Source organism: Carassius gibelio, chromosome A9 (assembly GCF_023724105.1).
Source record: "Carassius gibelio isolate Cgi1373 ecotype wild population from Czech Republic chromosome A9, carGib1.2-hapl.c, whole genome shotgun sequence".
Classification (NCBI taxonomy): Eukaryota; Metazoa; Chordata; class Actinopteri; order Cypriniformes; family Cyprinidae; genus Carassius; species Carassius gibelio.
The window spans coordinates 18181750-18202801 of NC_068379.1; the positions used below are offsets into that span (position 1 = coordinate 18181750).

At 35.6% G+C, this 21052-nt stretch overlaps 1 protein-coding gene across 1 annotated transcript in view; it reads left to right on the forward strand.

Annotated features, from left to right (window-relative positions):
- The first annotated feature begins 208 nt into the window (after nucleotides 1-208).
- LOC128019828 (rho GTPase-activating protein 15-like) overlaps nucleotides 209-21052 on the forward strand; it is a 31828-nt gene continuing 10984 nt past the window's right edge. The window contains exons 1-9 of the mRNA XM_052606094.1: nucleotides 209-362; nucleotides 8085-8221; nucleotides 8875-8934; nucleotides 9278-9339; nucleotides 9432-9519; nucleotides 10537-10626; nucleotides 17952-18050; nucleotides 18333-18471; nucleotides 20072-20194. Of these exons, the coding sequence (XP_052462054.1) occupies nucleotides 8087-8221; nucleotides 8875-8934; nucleotides 9278-9339; nucleotides 9432-9519; nucleotides 10537-10626; nucleotides 17952-18050; nucleotides 18333-18471; nucleotides 20072-20194 (796 nt within the window). The 5' untranslated portion in view covers nucleotides 209-362; nucleotides 8085-8086. The remainder of the gene's footprint in view (nucleotides 363-8084; nucleotides 8222-8874; nucleotides 8935-9277; nucleotides 9340-9431; nucleotides 9520-10536; nucleotides 10627-17951; nucleotides 18051-18332; nucleotides 18472-20071; nucleotides 20195-21052) is intronic.

Below are 21052 nucleotides of genomic sequence, written 5' to 3' on the forward strand. Positions count from 1 at the left end.
ATTTGGCCCTAAAAACAAGCCTAATTTAACCAATCTTCTCCAAAACAGGAGTCAGTCTCATCATCAATATCTATCTCTAAGGAGACGTCTTAGGCTGAAATTGTGCTGATCTCCTTTCATCTGTTCGTTTGAGCTCACAGCAGCCATCTTGATTGAAACTGTTGTGACAGGCCTCAGGAAGTGAAGAGTGTGTGATAGCAAAAGCCCCATGTATGCACTACTGCTTGCACATCTTGAGAGACGTAGCTTGAGTGCCCCATGTGACTTTTACACTTCCTCCAAACGATACTTTCTCTCTCTGTGACTGCTGAAACAAGTTTTGAGAAATTTTTTTTTCTTTCTGGAAAACGACCAGGAACCAGGTACGAGTGTACACTTTCATCATTTTTATGGTAACAGCAATGGGTAATGACAAAATGTATGAAATTAACAGCGATGATACAACTAAAGAAATGTTTTCTGGATGGTAGCTGGTTACTGAAGGCTTACTGATGGTTGTCTATGTTTTCTCTGTACGTCTCTCGAAGTTATTTATTACCTCTTTATTGCATATTAGGTAAATGCTGCTTTAAAAAAAATAGCTCCGTAGAGGTTCAGATATTTTACATGTATATCTACGTTTATGTATATACAATTAAATGCATGTATACATCATTATATCATACAACAGTATTATTGTCCTTGATATATGACAATATGTCAGGTCGGAAGTTCAAGAAGATTTGTTTCTAAAACCTCTGATGAAAAGTCTGATTGTATGTGAACAAAATCTTTTCCCCCAACTTTCCTGGCAAAATGACAGAACTGATAAGTCGAATGTTTAAAATATGAAAATTTTCCTTAAATTAAAACTTTGATTGAAAGTCCATTTTCTTATACAGAGGGGATTGCAGACTGTTGCCCACTCTTAAAACCATTGTGAGAAAAGCTACTTTTCATGCATGGCTGAAAGTGGCACCGTTTCCGTTTGTTTTGAAGATTTATTTATTTCCTGTCATGCTAGCATATGCAGATTTCAGATTTCATGGTTTACCAACTACAGAATTTTATTTTCAATAAATATACAAATAGTCAGAGTCTTTGTATCGCCTCCGCTGGACAAATAATAATAATCAAATGAAAAGAAAAATAACCATATAATTGGACCAAAAAACTGTATAATTAGTCAGTAATTACTTAGAATATGCTTAATTTAATTTGTGATTATATATATATATATATATATATATATATATATATATATATATATATATATGAAGAGTTCAGATGCAAAAGCCTCTAAATGCCATCTGAAATTTGCATCTAAAATTAGGATTTTTATCAAGCTCCTATGCTTAGTTTGAGTCATTTTACTTGAATGGCAATGTGCAGGTCCTTTTTTTCAGGCTATTAAAGTGAATAACTGAACATAAATATAGGAGCCTGATAAAAATCCTAATTTTAGATGAAAATTTAAGATGGCATTTAGAGGCTTTTGCATCTGAACTCTTCATATATATATATATATATATATATATATATATATATATATATATATATATATATATATATATATATATATATATATATATATATATATATATATATATATATATATATATATATATACACACATGCTGTGGTATGCTAGTTCATCTTAAATTTAAAAAGAAAAACAATCTGAAAGTGTCTAAAACCTGATAAATGAATGACTATTAGTGTGAAATGCACTTTAGAGTTTTCCAAGAGTTGGTTGTTTATTTTGATGTAAACCATTTGGCAATTGAAGGGAAATGATCAATGCATGAACCTTTTATTCAAGTTTAAGTATATATGTGCATCTTTTTATCCAAGTTTATTTGAGTTTATTCAAGTTTCAAACATATACTACTATCACAAGATGTGGTAGGCAGCTCATATGCTGTAAAAAAAAAAAAAAAAAAAAAAAAAAAAAGGCAAAATTAGTTTCTCCACTCTGCTTGATGGTGCAATCACACTGATGGTGAAACATTCACAAGAAACATTTGACACTAAAAGCTGCTTGCAGACAGCAAAATAAAAAAAATGTAGTATTTGGTTGTATACTGTACATATAAACATTCAATAAAAGCTGAAACTTAAAATTGTTACTGTAGCTTAGAAAATGAAGATTTTTCAGGAAGTGAATTCAGTCCATGTCTTGAAAAGATCTGTAGCATTTTGATATACTGAATAATTATAATGATTTTATCAGTGTAAATTCTCACAGCACAAACTAAAACAGAAACGCGCTGCAAATTCTCACAGCACAAACAAAATCAGAAACGCGCCGCGAATTCTCAACAAATCCAAATACAGAAATGTGCTGCAAATTCTCAACACAAATTAAAACAGTAACATGCTGAAAATTCTCACAACACAAAAACAGAAACACTCTACAAATACAGGAACGAGCTACAAATTCTCACAACACAAAAGACAAAAACAAAACAGAAACACACTGCAAGTTCTCACAACACAAACAAAAACAGCAACTCGCTGCAAATACAAGGGGCTCCAAATTCTCACAACACAAACAGCAAATATAGAAATGAGCTACAAATTCTCAAAACACAAAAATACGGAAACTTGCTGCATATTTTCACAACACAAACAAAAACATAAACTCGCTGAAAATTCTCAAAACACAAACTAAAACAGAAACATGCATCAAATTCTCACAGCACAAACAAAAACAGAAACGCGCTGCAAATACAGAAATGAGCTGCCAATTCTCACAACACACAAAAAAATGTCTCGGTTACGTACGTAACCCTCATTCCCTGATGGAGGGAATGGAGACGTTATGTCGAACAACATATGGGGTCCCACTTGGCAGGCCAATCATCTCTGAGTTTAAAGAGTAACTAAACCCTAAACCATTTTTTTTAGTTAATGATCTGTAAGAATGGGGCTTTATTAGTGCGGTTCATTGATTTGAGTAACTTTTTTGACATTTGAGTGTAAAGTGTTTTAATTCTACAATATATGGTGTAAAAACGTCTGAGTGCTGCCCTCTTCAGGTTGAACGGAGGCTACTGCAGTTGATTTTTCCTATTGGATTTTGCGGTGGCAATTAATGTAAGCGGTGGCAGGTGATGAAAGCAGTTTCCAGCTCACCACGCACCTTGGTACAAGCTACCACGCCCTTGGCAGTATAAAACCATCTTGTTCCATCAAAATCACTGTAGTGAGTCAGGAGTTGGAATTGCGAGTATTGAAAACGACCAGGATAGACTATTATAGCATCTATTTAGCATAGCATTTATATAGTTATTTAGATTATTTTGTGTAGCCTATGTAGTTAATTAGCATACCGTAATTCCTCAAATAAAAAACGCGTCCGATTCGAGAACCGAGGAGCTGATGATACTGCGCATGCGTGATTCACTGAGAAGCAGACTGACACAGAGCGCGTTTGAACCGAACTGATTCTTTTGGTGATTGATTCCGAACTGATTCTGTGCTAATGTTATGATCTCTGTCCTGGAACGCTATCCCTTTTAATTTAAAACGGGTTATTTAAAACAATCACTTATCAAACAGATGGAATTAGAAATAAAGACCTGTTTCAAATAAAAGCCTGTTACCTTCTGCAGTTCAGGTAAATAAAGGCCCCAGCTTTTATTTGAGGAATTACGGTAGTTTAACTTGTAAGTGTAATGTTTGTATTGTTAGAAGCATAGTTAGTTAGTAGCATAGTATTGCATCAGTTATGATAGCGTCAAGTTGGCGTGGATTTTTCTGTATTTAGTACAGTGATCAGGATGGTACATATGTGTAGTGTTGATGGTTGCAACAGCACTGCTGGACTGCATAGTTTTCCAGCAGACTTTAAAATAAGACGCCAGTGGTTGCATGCACTTGACGTGGAAGATCGCGAGTTCCCGCCTAGAGCTGGAGTGTGCAAACTGCATTTTACGCGGGATTGCTTCTCCAACGCAATGGAGGTGGAAATGGGCTTCTCCACACAGCTCGCGCTGAAAAGCGACCCGGTGTGGGAGTTAAGACCGCAGTTTGAGCCAGCGGCTCGAATTGATATGACTCAGGCCAGAGACACCTCGACATCCTCCACTTCAGGTGAAGGTGGGGGAGAAAAGTCCTCTACTTCAAATGAACGCTCTGTTGCAAAGCTACTTACGTCACTACAGTCACTCTCCATTTTAGCGACTCTGACAGCAGCTGTCAATTAATCTGTCACTGCGGGTCTCAGGTTCACAACCCACGCACTCAGCCCCACCCTCGGTTCTTCCCCTCTATCTCCGCTGTGCTCTGCCCACTTTTCAGCATTTTTCTAATATTGCCAATGAGTGGAGTTAGGCTCTGACCAGGGGTTTAGTTACCCTTTAAGAGAAAACGCCAATGAAAATTGGCTAGTTGATTTAACATACATGAGCCAGGGTAGGCCAACCGGGGAATTCTACTCGGAGAAGAAAGGTGCTCGCATCCCTGTGTTAGTGGGAATGGCGCAGAAAGCATGACACCCAGCCAGCCCTTCCCGCTAACTACCTGTTACCCAACACACAGGAAGATACTGGCTTTACACGAAGATTGTAAAACCTTGCAAAGGTTTAGGTGTCGACAGCTCGACAGATGTCTGCCAGAGAGGCGCCATGCACCAGCGCATAGGATAAGGTCACACTCCGTCTGGAATGGACTCTAACCCCCAGGGGACATGGTTCGCCTTGGGAGTGGTACACCAAGGCAATGGCATCCACTATCCAGTGGGTTAACCTCTGCTTGGAGAAAGCCTTTCCCTTCTGCTGACCTCCAAAGCAGACCAGGAGCTGCTCAGAGCTTCTGAAGCTCTGGGTGCGGTCCATCTATATGAGAAGCGCTCTTACGGGACACAGCAATGCCAAGGCTGGATCTGCCTCTTCCAGGGGCAGCATTTGCATGTTCACCACCTGGTTTAGGAAGGGAGTGGTGGGAACCTTGGGCATGTATCCCGGCCGGGGTCTCAGGACAACGTGAGAGTAGGCCGGCCCGAACACAAGGCACTCTTCACTTACCGAAAATGCTTGGAGGTCCCCGACCCTCATGATTGGAGTGAGCGCGACCAGGAGCGCTGTCTTGAGAGACAGGAACTTGAGCTCGACTGAATCCAGCGGCCCAAAGGGACTCCTATAAAGTCCTGCCAGAGCTATAGAGAGGTCCCAGGAGGGAATCAGGGATGTCCTAGGAGGATTTAACCTTCTGGGCTCCAACCTTTCTTGAAGGAAAGAAAGCATGACTCTGACCGGGCATCTCCGGAGGGTCTTCTTGGTGAGAAGAACACCAGTTCGTGAACAGTCTCCACTTCAGAGCATAGGCCTGCCTCGTAGAGGTAGCCTGAGTGATAGGGCCCTATCTTGCACCCAGCGCAATTGACTTTGTACACAGACGCATGTGACATTCCTATTTTGCACCCGCGCAAAGCTCGCTTTTCCCTCCACAGAAGCACGTCGCTAAACTAGTGAATGAACTTGCGCTCCCTGGGCGGTTCAGTGCAAAAAAGGAGGCGTGTTCCGGCGCAAACAATCCCTGGTGCTATTTTGCTGTTCCATTAAACAATTGCGCCACTGACCAGAAAAAACCTAGTCTAAAGTCAGTGGCGCGTTGTTCATTATGCTATTTTAAGGGCGCATGCTTGACCATAATGTATAGCGTGCACAACGCGCATACACTTTGCTCATGTAATCTACACAGATGCAACAGTTATTTTTGCAAATCATAAACTGTTACACTAAAAAAAAATATTAACACATGAGATGACGGAAATCATTGTGGTGTGCCACGAAGATGTGAAAAAATAGGCATAAATCTAGCTTACAAATTATTCAGGCTAATTGTAGTAATTAAGGATCAGACCTGTTTGCCCAATAGTGGCAAGACATATAGGCTATGTAAGGACATCTGACAAATATGTTTGTCCGTCAAGAACCAGGAAAAAAATCGATGAAACAATTGTGGCTATTTCCTCCCACGCCAGTTTAACCGACGCTATTTTGGGTGGGTTTCTCCCATCCCCATACAACACAACTTCTCTGTCTTTCACTGCTCTTACAAGAACATCAGTCTCCTCGGCTGTGAACCGCTCCTGGCGTGCGCCTGGTAAATACGCCATAATAATAGCAATCCATAATGGAACTTGCGCACCTGCTTTTAAAGGGAATGTTGGATGACGCTCTGATTGGTTTATTTCACGTTACGCCCAAACCACACCTATGAATAATGAAGCTACTTCAGACCAACCCATTTTAGATTTGCGCCGGGCGCAAGAGCCATTTATCCCGCCGGGAAAATAGCAACAGCGCCGAGACCCGCCCACAAACTTACTTGCGTTTCGCGCTTTGACACTTGCGTTTCAGATCGTTAAAATAGGGCCCATAGTGTCTACCACCGTTGGTGGCAGATCACTTAGGTCTGCCGCGTCTCGGCCAGAAGCCACACGTGGAGGTTCCAAAGATCTGGATGCGGGTGCCAAATGGTACCCAACCCCTGGGAGAGGAATAATCAAATAATCACAACACAAACAAAAACAGAAATGCGCTGCAAATTTTCAACACAACTAAATACAGAAACATGTTGCAAAGTCTCACAACACAAACAAAAAACAAAAACAAAAATGTAACACAACCAAATACAGAAACCCACTGCAAATTCTCACAAACACAAACAAAAACTGAAACACACTGCAAATTCTTACAACACAACCGAATACAGAAACAAGGTGCAAATAAGAATAACCACAAAGTAATGAACATGGCTGGGACACACTTATAAACGTCTTCTCTGAAAGGTGAGGTTTTTGTTTATTTCAACATCATGATTATACAACGCCTTAGCCTTAAAATATATATATATATATATATATATATATATATATATATATATATATATATATATATATATATATATATATATATATATATATATATATATATATATATATATATTATTAGCTCAATAAAGCAAACAAAATACACAATAACAGTAACTGTGAAAGGTTATGTAAGCTGCCTAACTTACTTTTACAACTTCCCTTATGGAAAATAACCATATAGTTTTATTATTAAAATTAATTAGTCTTATTATTGAATACATTTAGCCTATTATATGAAAAACTAAACTACTATACTAACTATGGTTTAACCATGGTATTTATACAACTGGGGTTATGGGCATTTCTGTTTTCTGTTGTGTTGTGAGAATTTGCAGTGAGTTTGGTTGTGTTGTGAGTATTTGCAGCACGTGTGGTGTAAAATTGCTAAGATGTTTTCTTAATTTGCAAGTGTTTTTTTTCTGTTTGCATGCATTTTTACATTTGCAGCGCATTGAGCTCTATTGGCCACTGTATAGACTTATATTTTGGTTTATTTTTTAAATAATAAAACAGTTTTTTACTTTTATGTATGTTCTAAACTTATACATTCATCTACCTAGATAATGTATTTATGTAAAATTTACATATCGGCTTATTTGTAATATATACAGGACAATATATGGCATAATATTATAATATCATATAATGTGTGGGTATATCTCTGTAACTATAAAGTTTTCAGAATTACCAAAATGTGTGTTTTCTCTAACTCCGGTTTTGAATGTTGGTTTTAAACTCCTAGTTCAAAATTATCTTGAATTAGGATAATTTATTGTCTGTGAATTATTTTCTCAAAGTTAAAATAAGCACAAAATCACACTGGAACACTGGAACTAGAATCAAATATAAAATGAATACAATAAAAAAAAAAAAAATAATAAAAATAAAAATTGAAGTGTGTTCCCAGATCAGGGATATTTGTCGTAAATGTCAGGTTGGATCAAGTTGCCATATTCTGTTATTTGTTTTGTTATTTGTTTGTATATAAGTGTATTTTTATGCAGATTATTAATTTACATTTTGGTTGGCTAAAACAATGATTTGATTATTATTCATTTGTGTGTGTGTGTGTGTGTGTGTCTGTGTGTGTGTGTGTGTGTGTGTGTGTGTGTGTGTGTGTGTGTGTGACTCACGCATAGTTCATATTTTGAGTCGATAGAAAATGACAAATGACAGATCTTATATTATTGCAATATTTATTTTTATTTTTATTTTTTCACAGCGATGCAGAAGCAGCCAGCAATGGTGCTTCCTGGAGCTGTTCAGATGAGGATCAAGAACTCTCAAAGCAGTACTGGAGAGAGACTCAGCCAGACAAAGTCTATGGTCCTACCAGACCCTGGCACACTACAGACGCCTGTGAGCATGAGCACAATCACACGGGTCCAGTACCAATTAAATGATTTTATGCCCCTACATTGATGCTAGAAATTGATGCTACATTAGGTAACTGCATTACATGCTGCACCTTATTTGCAGCTTCCTGTTGCAATGGCTGTTTTTAGAAACCAAGAAGCAGAACAGCAGAGGGCAGACCAGTACTACTGCACAGGGGCGCTTTGCTTTTACGGCTAGGAGTGTGAAGATGTAGCCAACATTAAACATTAAACATAAATTAGATCTGTGTTACTTTTGTCATAGTCTGGGTGTTCTTGTGATACTTTTAAAAAACAACTTTACACCAAATTTGTATCAGAATTATGATGGAATATGAAATATGTATGGAATGAAATTAAATATTAGATTACAAATAAGTAGATCTTGCACAAACATGAGAGTAAAATGCTGAAAGCAAACCATAAACTGTAGGAGAAACCAAATAATCTGATCTGTAGTTTGTTAGAATGTTGTAAATTTCTCTAAAAACACATACAAAATAAGTAAATAAAATATATATTACAGAAAGTATATTCCAAAAGATTGTGTTTTTAACACGTTTCTTAATTTAATTCACGCGAAAAAATATTTTTGGGGTGAGAGATACTACTTAGCAACACATGCTCTTTGTTTAGATCAACCGTCACCGGAGGAACCAGTCTCAGCATAATGTTGGTGTTTCTGATGGGCTGCAGGTATGATCCGTCGTACCTCCATTACCATCACATAAAATTGGGTTTTTAAATGTGAGAGTCAGATGAGCCTGCAGTGACAGATTTACACTCACAAAAATGTATAATATAATAATTATTTTGAATAACAGAAATCTGAGCTGTGTAAATAGTGTTTAGTATTTCATTATACAATAAATGGGAAGCCTGGTTTCAAAACTCCTTTTTGTTTTTTAAACCAGTAAAATAAATGAAAATGCGGCAGAAAGACAATCTTCAAACCTTTTTAGAGCTACTGTAGTTTTTAAATTCCTGAAGACTTAATACTTTTGTGTTTGTGTACTGTGTGCTTCATATCACGTTACAGACCATTTTACAAGGAGAATATTTGAACAAAGCCAAAATTGCTGAAGGAGGAAAGAAATTACGGTTAGTTTATCTATCTAGTAATCATTCAATCTATCAGTATTAATCTGTCTTTATGTCTGTCTGAGTTTTTAAAAAAAAAATGATTTTCACAGAAAAAACTGGACTTCAACCTGGGTTGTTCTTTGCTCCAATCAACTATTGTTCTTTAAAGAGAGCAAACAAGAAGCCGTGGCAAATTTGGTGAGACCGCAACACATATTTGCACACACCCACAAACCAAGCAACTGCATCTGTATTTAAGTAAAAAAAAAAATAAAAAAACTCAGTCAACAGATAAATCCTACCTTTATAATACAAGAAATGGTTGCCCTTTATTTTACAGTACGTGTACTAACATGTACTTATAGTGTACTTACAGTGTATTAATCTAAGTTCTGGTAATACAAGGTAACTACATGGGGTAGGGTTAGGTTTAGGGGTAGGTTCAGGGTTAGTACCTAGTTACTACATAGTTATTGTAATTATTATAATAAGTACATAGTATGTACATGAGGAACAGGACTGTAAAATAAAGTGCTACCCAAGAAATAAATGTGTAAAATCATGAAACTGAAACAAAATAAACAGCAGAATTGAATTACTAGCTACAGATGTGCATTAAGCAGCATAACTGTTAGCTACTGTTTGTCTCACTTCTTAAACACTGCTGAAAAATAAATATTTACCCTTCATGCACGGGACCATATTATTATTCTGCGGATTTGAGCAGCATGTGGCCGTGATAGAGACACGAGGTTCGGGTGAGAAGAGGTTTGCTACCTTCACAGGCTTGCCATGCTTGTAAATGCTATGTCAAGGCCATCGATGGGCTCAACTCATATTAGGTTCAACATCACTCATGGTCAAGTGGCCTTAAAGCCCTCGAGCCCTCCGCCATTTCTGAGGCCAATACACAGAGATTATCAGGATGAAGTTAAGTATTTTTGCCACCTCATTAAAACCGTAAGACTGTATGAAATGCCCCTTTACTGAATGGAGATATTTTATGTCAGCCTCCCAGACTGCAAAGCATTTAAATGTGAAAATCTCCTGACAAATGTGATCTATTATTATATAGTATTTGATTTATTAGGTGATATGTCTTGTATCAAAACATTGTGTTTGTCAATTGTTTATTATTTCACAGAGACACGTAAGCCTGGTGTTTCTGTTTAGTATCTTGGCAAACGTGTTCGTGTCATTGTACTTTCTCCACAGAAACCAGGTGGTAAATCAGATGGTGTGGATCTGTGTGGGGCTGTAATCGAGTGGACAACAGAGAAATCCAGCCGAAAGAACGTGATTCAGGTAGGACAGTGGGACGGATTGAGCCAAAGTACATCCTTTCATCTGTCTATCATCCTTTAGAACAGGAAAAACTATGCAGAAACTAATAATTTGCACTGGAGTCTTGTTATATGATGTAGATTGTCTGAATCTTGATAGTGAAGATTGCACAGAAGTGCTATCGGTCTCAATCTTGAGTCACATGGTCTCACCTCTATAACGACGCGAGCATCCTGCTTCATCTCTAATAATATGTCTTTCCTTTTTTTAGCTAAGACTTTGTAAGATCATAGCTTAACCAAGTTTCTTGTTACATTTATGCGGTTTCAAGGGATTGAAAGGATCTGGACTGTCGGAGCTGGTGTCATACAGTATATCTTAAAAGAGAAAATATACTCAGTTTTTTATCTTCACACAATGACTGGATGGATTTTTCAGGATTCAGAGTTCTTTAACACCCAAAAGCATTTCTGTCCAGTCATTGTTGCCTTGAAGGCTTTTCATTAGGATTTATTTAAAGCGACATAATCTTTCGGCTGGTGTTTTGGGTGCTCCAAACACATACCAATAAATTGACAGCTGAGTTAGCTCACATAATGAGGCAGAGCGAGGATAAAAAGATGATTTCCGATCCCATCGCACACTTTTAATATCTTATCGCTGCCACTGTACTCACTGTCCAGTATTTTGCCCAGAAATCTTATTTTTTTATTTCCTTTTTTTTTTTTACAGGAGAGATTAAAAAGGCATTAAACAGTAATCTTAAATAATCCCAAACTCTCACACAGAAAAAGTGCTTGTAATGACGGTACCCAGCCATTTCGTAGTCTGCCACCGCTGTCTGTCAACCTCAACCGGGATTAGAATATAGTGTGGAGGCCGGTTAATTCAGAAGCGTGGAGAGTTAGATTTGCAATCTGTGAGGCATTCAGCCAAGGTCTCGAAGATCTGCTCGGCTTAGGGCAAAACAAAACACTTGTGTCGGATGAGGGATAGTTGTGATTAAGGAAGTTCACGTTCTTTCATTGGAGGTTTTGATCAGTGTCTTGAGCATCTGGAGTTGACTTTCATTCCTTTTTGTGCTTTTGTCACTGCTGACATTAACCTCACATGATGGCACAGATCCTTATATCTCTACTAATACCAGGATTACAGCATTTATCAGTTGAAACTTTGCAGTTCTAAATCACAATCACAATGTTGGAGGTGCTGGATTTGGCATTTTTGCAAATTAACATATTTAAGATGGCCATTAATTTGGAAATTGTAGACATGTGTGCAAAAGGCTAAAATATAACTTTTGCTTACAGTGTACACTACCGTTCAAAAGTTTGGGGTCTGTAAGATTTTCATTTTATGTTTTTAAGTCTCTAATGCTCAACAAGGCTTTGCCATCATCACATATACAATAAAACAAGTATTTGTGAAATATAATTGCAATTTATAATAGCTGTTTTTCTATTTTATTATATTTTAAAATGTAGTTTATTCCTGTGATGGGAAAGCTGAATTTTCAGCATCTATACTCCAGTCTTCAGTGTCACTTGATCCTTCAGAAATCATTCTAATATGCTGATTTTCTGATCAATATACATTTCTTATTATTATTATTGAAAACAATGGTTTTTTTACAGGAATCTCTGATTATATATATATATATATATATATATATATATATATATATATATATATATATATATATATATATATATATATATATAAACAGAAAAAAAATGAATCATTATAAATGTCTTAACTGTTACCTTTGATCAATTTAATATATCCTTGCTGATTTTTTTTATTTTTTTATTTTTTATCCTACTGACCCCAAACTTTTGAATGGTAATATATCAGCGATCTTTCATTCTGTTGTAATGCGTGACAAAACACGTAACATTTATGTCAAGTGGTTATTAAAAATCAAGATGCACTTATTCTTTTCTTGAACTAAGAATCTCCTTCACTAGAAATTCTCATCGCGCTGTTGTTCAGTGGTTTGACTCACACAGCCTTTCTGGTTCATTTAAAAGGGTTATGAACCCAGAGAGACATAAGCATTTATCACTTTCAAAGCTCCCACAAAACTAAATCTGTTTTCCTATGCACAGATGAAACTCTAGAGCTGCCGAGAACACCACATTTCTTTAAAAGAAAGTCCAATGAAACAACCGTTTCTAGCATGTATGAACTAATACACATTTGTAAAAAAAATAAAAAAAATATCAGACTTATCACAAACAAAATCATGGTAGATTTTTGTTATTTTTACATGTTTCTATTTAGCTTTCAATAATTTTTCATCTATTATATTATTTAAATTACCGATTTTTTTATTTTATTTTTTTTACGTTACTGCATTGGTTCCAAACTCGGATGGAAAGCAAAGGAATTAATTATTATTATTATTATTATTTTGTCCATACAAATAAAGTAAATGTGGTTCAATGTTGTTTCCATTGGATTAAAGCCTGTGTTTGTTTTTGGACCATTTACATTTTTTTAAACTTTGTTTAATTTTACTATTTTGTTTTCTGCAGCTAAAAGAAAGTCATGCAGATTTTGAACTGCATAAGGGAGGGAGTAAATGATGACAGAATTTTAGTTTTGATGTAAATTAATGCATTACATCTTACCTGTGAGAAATACAGAAATACAGATGATTTCCCTTGTTCTAAACAACCCATGGAAAAGTATTATCTTCGAAAACATTTATCCTGAAAACCAAAGAACTTTCCTGCACAGCCTATCAGTTTTCAATATAGCAGAAAAAAAAGGCAGACAGTGGAAATCCATGTCTCATTGTATCTACGTGTGCATCACCTGCGTGTAAAAAGAATATCAAATTCAGCAATCCTGTTACACAAAAGCGAGTGCACTAAGCCCTTACAAATGTCTCGTATTATTGACAATAGGTGCCTGGCATGAGTGTTGGAGAATCAAGAGGAAACATCTGAGACCGATTGAAATATCATATGCCGACATGTGGTGTCAAGCTGGAGAGACAGCAGAGCTAAAACTCAAACCGTTGCTCTGTCCTTTCACCTGTCGTTTTACATTTTCCCTTTGTGTGTATCACAAACTACGACAATAAACTGTAAGTGGATAATATTATGGTTTTAAAGCAGGCAGTGTAACTTTGAACACGAGTTCACATGACAGGGCAAAAATAAATGAACAAATAAATCCTTCCTCAAAAAGGGAGAATAAGCAGCAATTATGAACCAATTTGGGATGAGGTCAGTTGAGCTGATTGCAATGCCATATGCCATCTCCTGTCTTCTGTCCATGGAAGTGAAGATATTTTTGGCCAGGCTCTGTCAGATCTTGTGTCTCATGTAAGCGGCACCATTTGGGTGTGTTTTGCAGATTATGAGAGACTGACAGGTCTACAATGAGCAGGAGAGATCTGGCGCTTCAAATGGCTTGCCTTGAAGGCCCATACATATTGTGCTCTTGAATGGACACTTTACAGAATTGAGCTAATGAAGTGATGTATTGTCTGATTATAGCATGTTTTTTAGATTGTCACTCATTGTGGTACATGTAAACAGCCTTAACTTGCCGGTCACTGCAGTCGGACACTTAATGCTGGACAAAATATATTTAAATAAATATTACATAATATGTTAGGTCTTTTTCAATAATTTTGAGAAAATTAATTGGAAATGTCACAATAAATTGTGCGCTAATTTTGATCGTGAAGTCAGTTCATTAAGTTTGTTTGAAGTTGTTTGAAATAGTTGAGTTATCATAGATTGTAGTTTTTTATGTTATCTGAGACCAGGGTAAATCACAAGAAATAACATTTAAAAATAGCAACAAATAATTGATGCAGGCATGATACAGTTGCCAAGATACTTTTAATGTCCCCTTTAAGGTGAAATTTGTTTCAATAAAGAGCCACACCTGCTATTTTCGGAGTCCAGTAGTATTTAGACACTTAGATATGAAATATATTACGGTACCTCTAATTTTGCGCTCATGCAATCTTTTTCTTAAGAACACTTTGCAAGAGAGCCGAGGGAAAGGTATTTGCTTGCCCTCAAAGCTGCTTACTTTGTGTTGAGCATTCATTTCAGTATTCATAACAAAACAATATATTTTATATTCGCTAATAATCTTGGGGCGAAGGATTTGAGATTCAGACAGCAGATTACAAAGGAGATTAGAGCAGCAAAATAACACGCAATGTGCATTGATTGTCTCAGGACAAATAGTTCTTGCTCAGAAAAAAGAAAAAAAAGAAAAGAAAAAGAAATTCACATTGTTTTTTTTTTGTTTTTTTTTTTTTGTTTAAGAAACACTTGTTCAACCCAACCTACAAAACCACTGCTGGATGAAGCACAAAAGTCCTTGTGACATCTTCCCAGTGAAAACTAGCTCTGGTTGCTTCTGTATTATGTATCATTATTATGCTATTTCTAATTTTGACTTTCAGTTCAGCTGTTCATTTGTGGAAGTTTTTTTTTATTTGCCTGTTACAACTAACAGTTTTAATCAAATCGACTAATGGTTCAGTTCTTTACGGGAATTGCTGGCTCATTTAAAATTGCAATCGGGTAAATGTAGGTTCCAGAAACAGTATTTTCTGCTTGTGAAACATTTTACAAAGATTTTGTTTCTGTCATTGTTATTATTAATATTTTTAATTTGGCCTATGCAGTCTGAGCCATTGAATTAAAGATCGTGCACGAGAAAGCATCAGGGGAACGCAGTGCATCTTTCTGCATTTCCTCTGATTCTGCTTTTGTTTTCTCTGGGAAGCCAGTAGCTCTCTTAACCCAGACCCATCTCGGGAGTTGTGCAAAATTGGAGATAATTAACCTTCCTATCTAAATCGCTTCAAAGTTGAGTTGTGTCTTCATGTAGCTTTCAAATTAATGTTTAATTTAACAGCAAAACACAAATGTGCAGTCACAAATGGCATTCTGGTCTTTGTACCGCTCTGCATAATTAAACATTAATGAAGAGTCAAAGTGAGAGCCCAGATATTCAAATTCCCTCCTCGTTAAACAGTGTGATTAAAAGAATAGTGCTTTTATGTTATACTCTTTCTTATTTACACTCGTGCAACACAAAACTTTCCACCAGTTCCTGTTTTCCATTCAGCTCCTCTGCCACTTTGCCATTTTCCTGACCAATAATATTCTCTCAAAACTTTTATTTGTATTTTTTTTTTTTTTACATAATTGCAGAGAGATTGTGTAACAGGCTATCCAGGGCTATTTACACTGCAGTAAGAGACACTAAGGGTTAACCAGTCACCAATGTTACATACAGGACAGTAATAATATGTTAGATAAATATTACACTGTAAAGGTCCCTTAAAGTCACTTCAACTTATATTCAATTAAAAAAGTCTGATGCATAAAGTAAATGGACACTGCATTTCCTTAAAAAAGAAGAACATACAGTATATTCAGCTATTTATATAGTACAAATTAAGTGAGAGTTAGGAGATATTAGGAGAAGAAAGAATATGCTTTTAGATGAAAATCATTAATCCCAGTACAGCAACAGGTAAACTGTGCAAGGTTATTTTTTTTTTATTTTTTATTTTTTTTTGTGAAAGCTGTCAATAAGAGCATTAACTGTGCATATAAATATATGTGCACACTACTAATATTGGAATTACATCTGTGAGCTTAATTTCCATGGACATCACCACGTGTAGAGATGAAACAGAACATAAATGATTAGAGCTTGATTCTGGGGAGTTGTTGGTGAATATAGCAATGGGTAGTTGGAAAGATGATTTTAGAAAGGACAAAACTCATGACTCATCAGTTAGCGCTTTCAGATAATCTTCATGAAATCAAACACCAATGTGACGTTTGGTTTTGAAACAGCTTGATTTGCACGATGAGCTATTTTGAAAGACATAAAACATGTTTCAGTTTAACTTCATCGAACTTTGGTGTTGCATTTATTAAGGCTGGTTTAGCTTTGAAATACTATTTGAATTATTTGATACATTGCGTGCTGAGTTGTGAAACATTATCACTGCGCTGTCCTCTGAATCAAAGTCGAACGGCAGTACGTCCTACGGTTCATTTGATGTTCAATGTCTGAAAAGAATGAGAAAAAAGAATGTTGTCACATGCATAAAATATGTCGACTCTGCATAAAAAGGGGACTGATATCGCACAAGCGGCATGCATTGTACAACAGAAAACCCAAGAAGAGATATGAAACTGTCATTTGGAAGTTTTTGATGACCTGCAGCACAAATATCCTTCATTAAAGTTGATCTGTTTCACCCGTCCAAACCACCAATGAGGACTCCAACAAGTCCACCTCACTACAAACTATTACTGTCATGTCCGCAAGCACCCTCCAGGAAAGAAGGAGCTTCAGAACAAACATGCTCGCTCGGATGTTCGACTCTAAAGAATAGAGGGATTGCAAACACACTCTGACAAGAGTGGTGCCCCTAACCATTCCCTCTATATTCACTCCATCCCCAAAGAGACTGCTTGATTCCCCCTGCCACCCTCTCTCAAAGTCAGAAAAGTCTGTTTTAAATGGGCAAAAACTTTGGATGTCTATGTGGAGTGACTGTAATAGGGGAGGAGAAATATATTCTGTTATCCATCTTGGTATTTTTAGAAACTGACCACTCTAAAATGATTTTAGGTTTTAGAAATATGCAACGTCAGCTCTCTTTAAAATAACAAGTGTCTTTTCTGTGCAACAGTATTTGACAATTCTGACCTTAGTGTTGATGTTTGCTCGCATTTGTCTGGGAAAAGCGCTTATTCTATGCGACTGTGCCATGTGATGCTATGCCAGTCTCGAGAAATAATTTTGGTCAGGTATCAAGCTAGCTTGTCAAAAGGCTTCGTGCATCTGAGATTTCTCACTTCCAATTTTTTGTATTTTTATTTGTGTAACAGTATCCCAGAGATCTACCATCTTCACACAATGTTTATTATTGACTTTGCAATAGTATTTCTATATTATATATATATATATATATATATATATATATATATATATATATATATATATATATATATATATATATATATATATATATATATATATATTGTAACATTATAAATATCTTTACTTTCTCTTTTGATCAATTTAATTCATCCTTGCTGAATAAAAGTATTACATTTATACATAAAACACTTCTTCAGTTAAAGTTGTAGGGACAAAGTATAAGAAGCAATAAAAGATCATACTATTTTGTTATATTCAGTTCTGGAGTCGTGATGTAGTACAGTTTATTAATACATAGGTCTGTTATTGGCATGGGACTGTTCACACAAAGCTTGCTAACTGTATTTTGTTTGAATGGCACTTTCTAAACTTTCATTTCAACCCTCTTTTACAAACAGATAACCACCCCAAATGGTCACGAGTTTCTGCTGCAGGCAGATCACTTTCCAACCATCTCTAAATGGCATGATGCCATCAAAAAAACGGTGGACAGTCTGGTAAGTTAATTACTAAAACACAAAACAGCTTTTTATAAATTTGTACATTAATATGTACTCAATGGGGAATTGAATTATAAGTCTTACTTATGCTATATATGAAGACATTTTTTTTTTTTTTAATATGACTGTATTAAGAATAGGTAAATAAATAGTTAAATACACCAATGCTTTAATAGCTAAAAATCGAACACTGGGATAAATGCTTCAAATGGCAATATTTATTTTGGATGTTATTTCTGCATCTAAGTGATGAATCTTTTATATGATGTTGTGGTGTAGTCGAGTGGAGCTGGAGGCCAGAGCTGTGGCAGAGCGGGCCTAAACAGGTCCAACAGCATAGAATGCTTGTCCCGACCAACCTGTGAACCCGCCAAACCTAAACCAAAAGAGACCAAATCTGAAAACAGACGCTCCATCAGTGAGTAACGTGTGTGTGTGTGTGAAAGAGAGAGAGTGATAGTGTGGCCTGTGTGGTCCTGTGGCTCAGTGGAAGAGCATTGCGTTAGCAGCGCAAAAGGTTGTGGGTCCAGTTCCCAGGGAACACACATACTGGTAAAAAAAGTGCATTGTAAGTTACTTTGGATAGAAGCGTCTGTTAAATGCATAAATTAAAGTATAAAAATGATAACTGGCAATCAATACAGAGAGTTCAGAAACAGTGCTGCACCTCCCTTCACCACTGTTTAATATCTACATTGATCTGTTCACAGACTTTTTAGATCATGCTTTACCCCAAAATCAAAAGAAAAAATAAAAGATAATATTTTATTTTGATTAGTTAAGGATCATTATGATTTTTTTTTTCATGACTGTGACATATACAAATATATTTGTTTTGAAGTTCTGTTAATTTATATTTTTATGTTATATTTCAGAAATAAGAATCTAATGAGAACATTAGAAAAAAAAATCTGAATCTGTATAAATGTACTTCATTTGATATGAATCAATACTTTATGTTATATATAATGTATATTGTAATGGTCCAAAAATTTACTTTATAAATAAAATCGGTCACACTTTATCGTAAGGTACAGTTATCACCATTAACTAACTATTAACTATGGCTTTTGCCTCAATAAACTCCTAATTACTGCTTATTAGTAGTGAGTAAGGTAGCTGTTATGTTTAGGTATGGGGAAGGATTAAGGGATATAGAAAATGATCAGGCAGAATATGTGCTTTATAAGTACTAATAAACAGCCAGTATGCTAGTAATATGCATGCTAACAAGCAACTAGTTAATTGTGAGAATTGGTCCTTAAACTAGTGTTACCATAAAATCTATGTATATATATATATATATATATATATATATATATATATATATATGGTTAAAACATAATTTCTGTTGTTTTCTCTTTTGATATTGGGATTAAATGTGACCTGGACATATTTATATTACGATGCTTTGTAGTTTATTGTTTTTGTCTGTGCGGCTGTGGTCACATTCGGAACAGGAAGCCCAGCAGCACCTTGACCACATCCAGTTTGGTTACTGCCAGACAGCGTTACAGCGAGAACATTCGTGTCTGCAATAACACGATAACTGTAAAATACAGACACGTTAGAGCATCTCATTACATCATTCTGCTGTCTGTCAATCATTATTATAAATTACAAGCTACTTGACACTCTCCAAACGCTTCTGTCATTGGTAATTGGAGCATTTTCTGCCCCGAATAAGTATCAAAGAGAATTCATTTACTACTGTACTAAACTACTGGGCAGTAGCTCCCAGCTCTCACTCATCACATACTAATCACTGGACTTGTGAAGATGTTATATTGACACTAATATTGGCCAGAATCAATCAATAAATGCTGTGAAATGAGATCTTCTCATACACTGGAGAATATTTCAACAGAAATAGTGTTTCTAGTGTGCTTTTTAACAGTGTGGATAAAGGAAACCGTCTTATTTGCATGAGGAGGACTTGCACAAAGACAGCCTCAAAAGAATGTGGTGAGCGTTCAGTGTCAGCATTGTTCCTGTGTCTCCTCTGATCCCCCGCACAGTGTTCAAGCTGAATTACAGCGCCTCAGACAGCGCCGACAAGAATGGAGTTAAGAACAGACTGAAGAAGTTCATCTCCAGACGGCCCTCCATGAAAACGCTACAGGAGAAAGGCCTTATTAAAGGTGAAGTATGCTCCAAACAATACACTGGAAAAACAAATGCTGTTTTTTATAACAAAAACAAAAAAGGCAGTAGTGGTTTCTAGAATAATTATGTAAAAATACAGTCAAAATGTAAACAACTTTACAAATCTGTATTAAAAAAAAAAAAAAAAAAAGAAAAAAAAAAAAAAAAAAAATATATATATATATATATATATATATATATTTATTTATATATATTTATTTATTTATTTTTTATATATATATATATATATATATATATATATATATATATATATATATATATATATATATATATATATATATATATATATATATATAGGAATGTTAAAATGTAAAAATTACAGTCATTTTTTTATACAATGTAATGCTCATCGCTGACTGTCAGATTTAAAAAAAAATCTCATGTTCTTTACAACTTTGCCCAGTTGTAGCCCAGTTTATAGTCATAATTACATGCTACATAATTACATGCTACATATTACGTGATGACATATGAATGTGCAATCTTAGGACATTAGTTTATTTTGGCTCTGCAGGTTTCCATATTAAACACAACTGTGACCCAGTAAAAAAAAAAAAAAAAAAAAAAAGAACAAAAAAAAAGAAAGAAAGAAATATCTTTATACATTATACCAGTTCAACAAGCAATCCCTGACGCCAATTCTTAATGACTGTAACAAATGTATTCCATTCATGGCATACACCAAATATAACATTAAAGAGTATTTTAAGCATACTTGGAACCCTCGGATGAAGGTAATGATGTATAATTTCCTCTGGTGTCAAAAAAGACCCTTTAATGTAGTATCTGTGGGGGTAAATGGGAGATCAAAGAGGACAATATGAATAAAACTA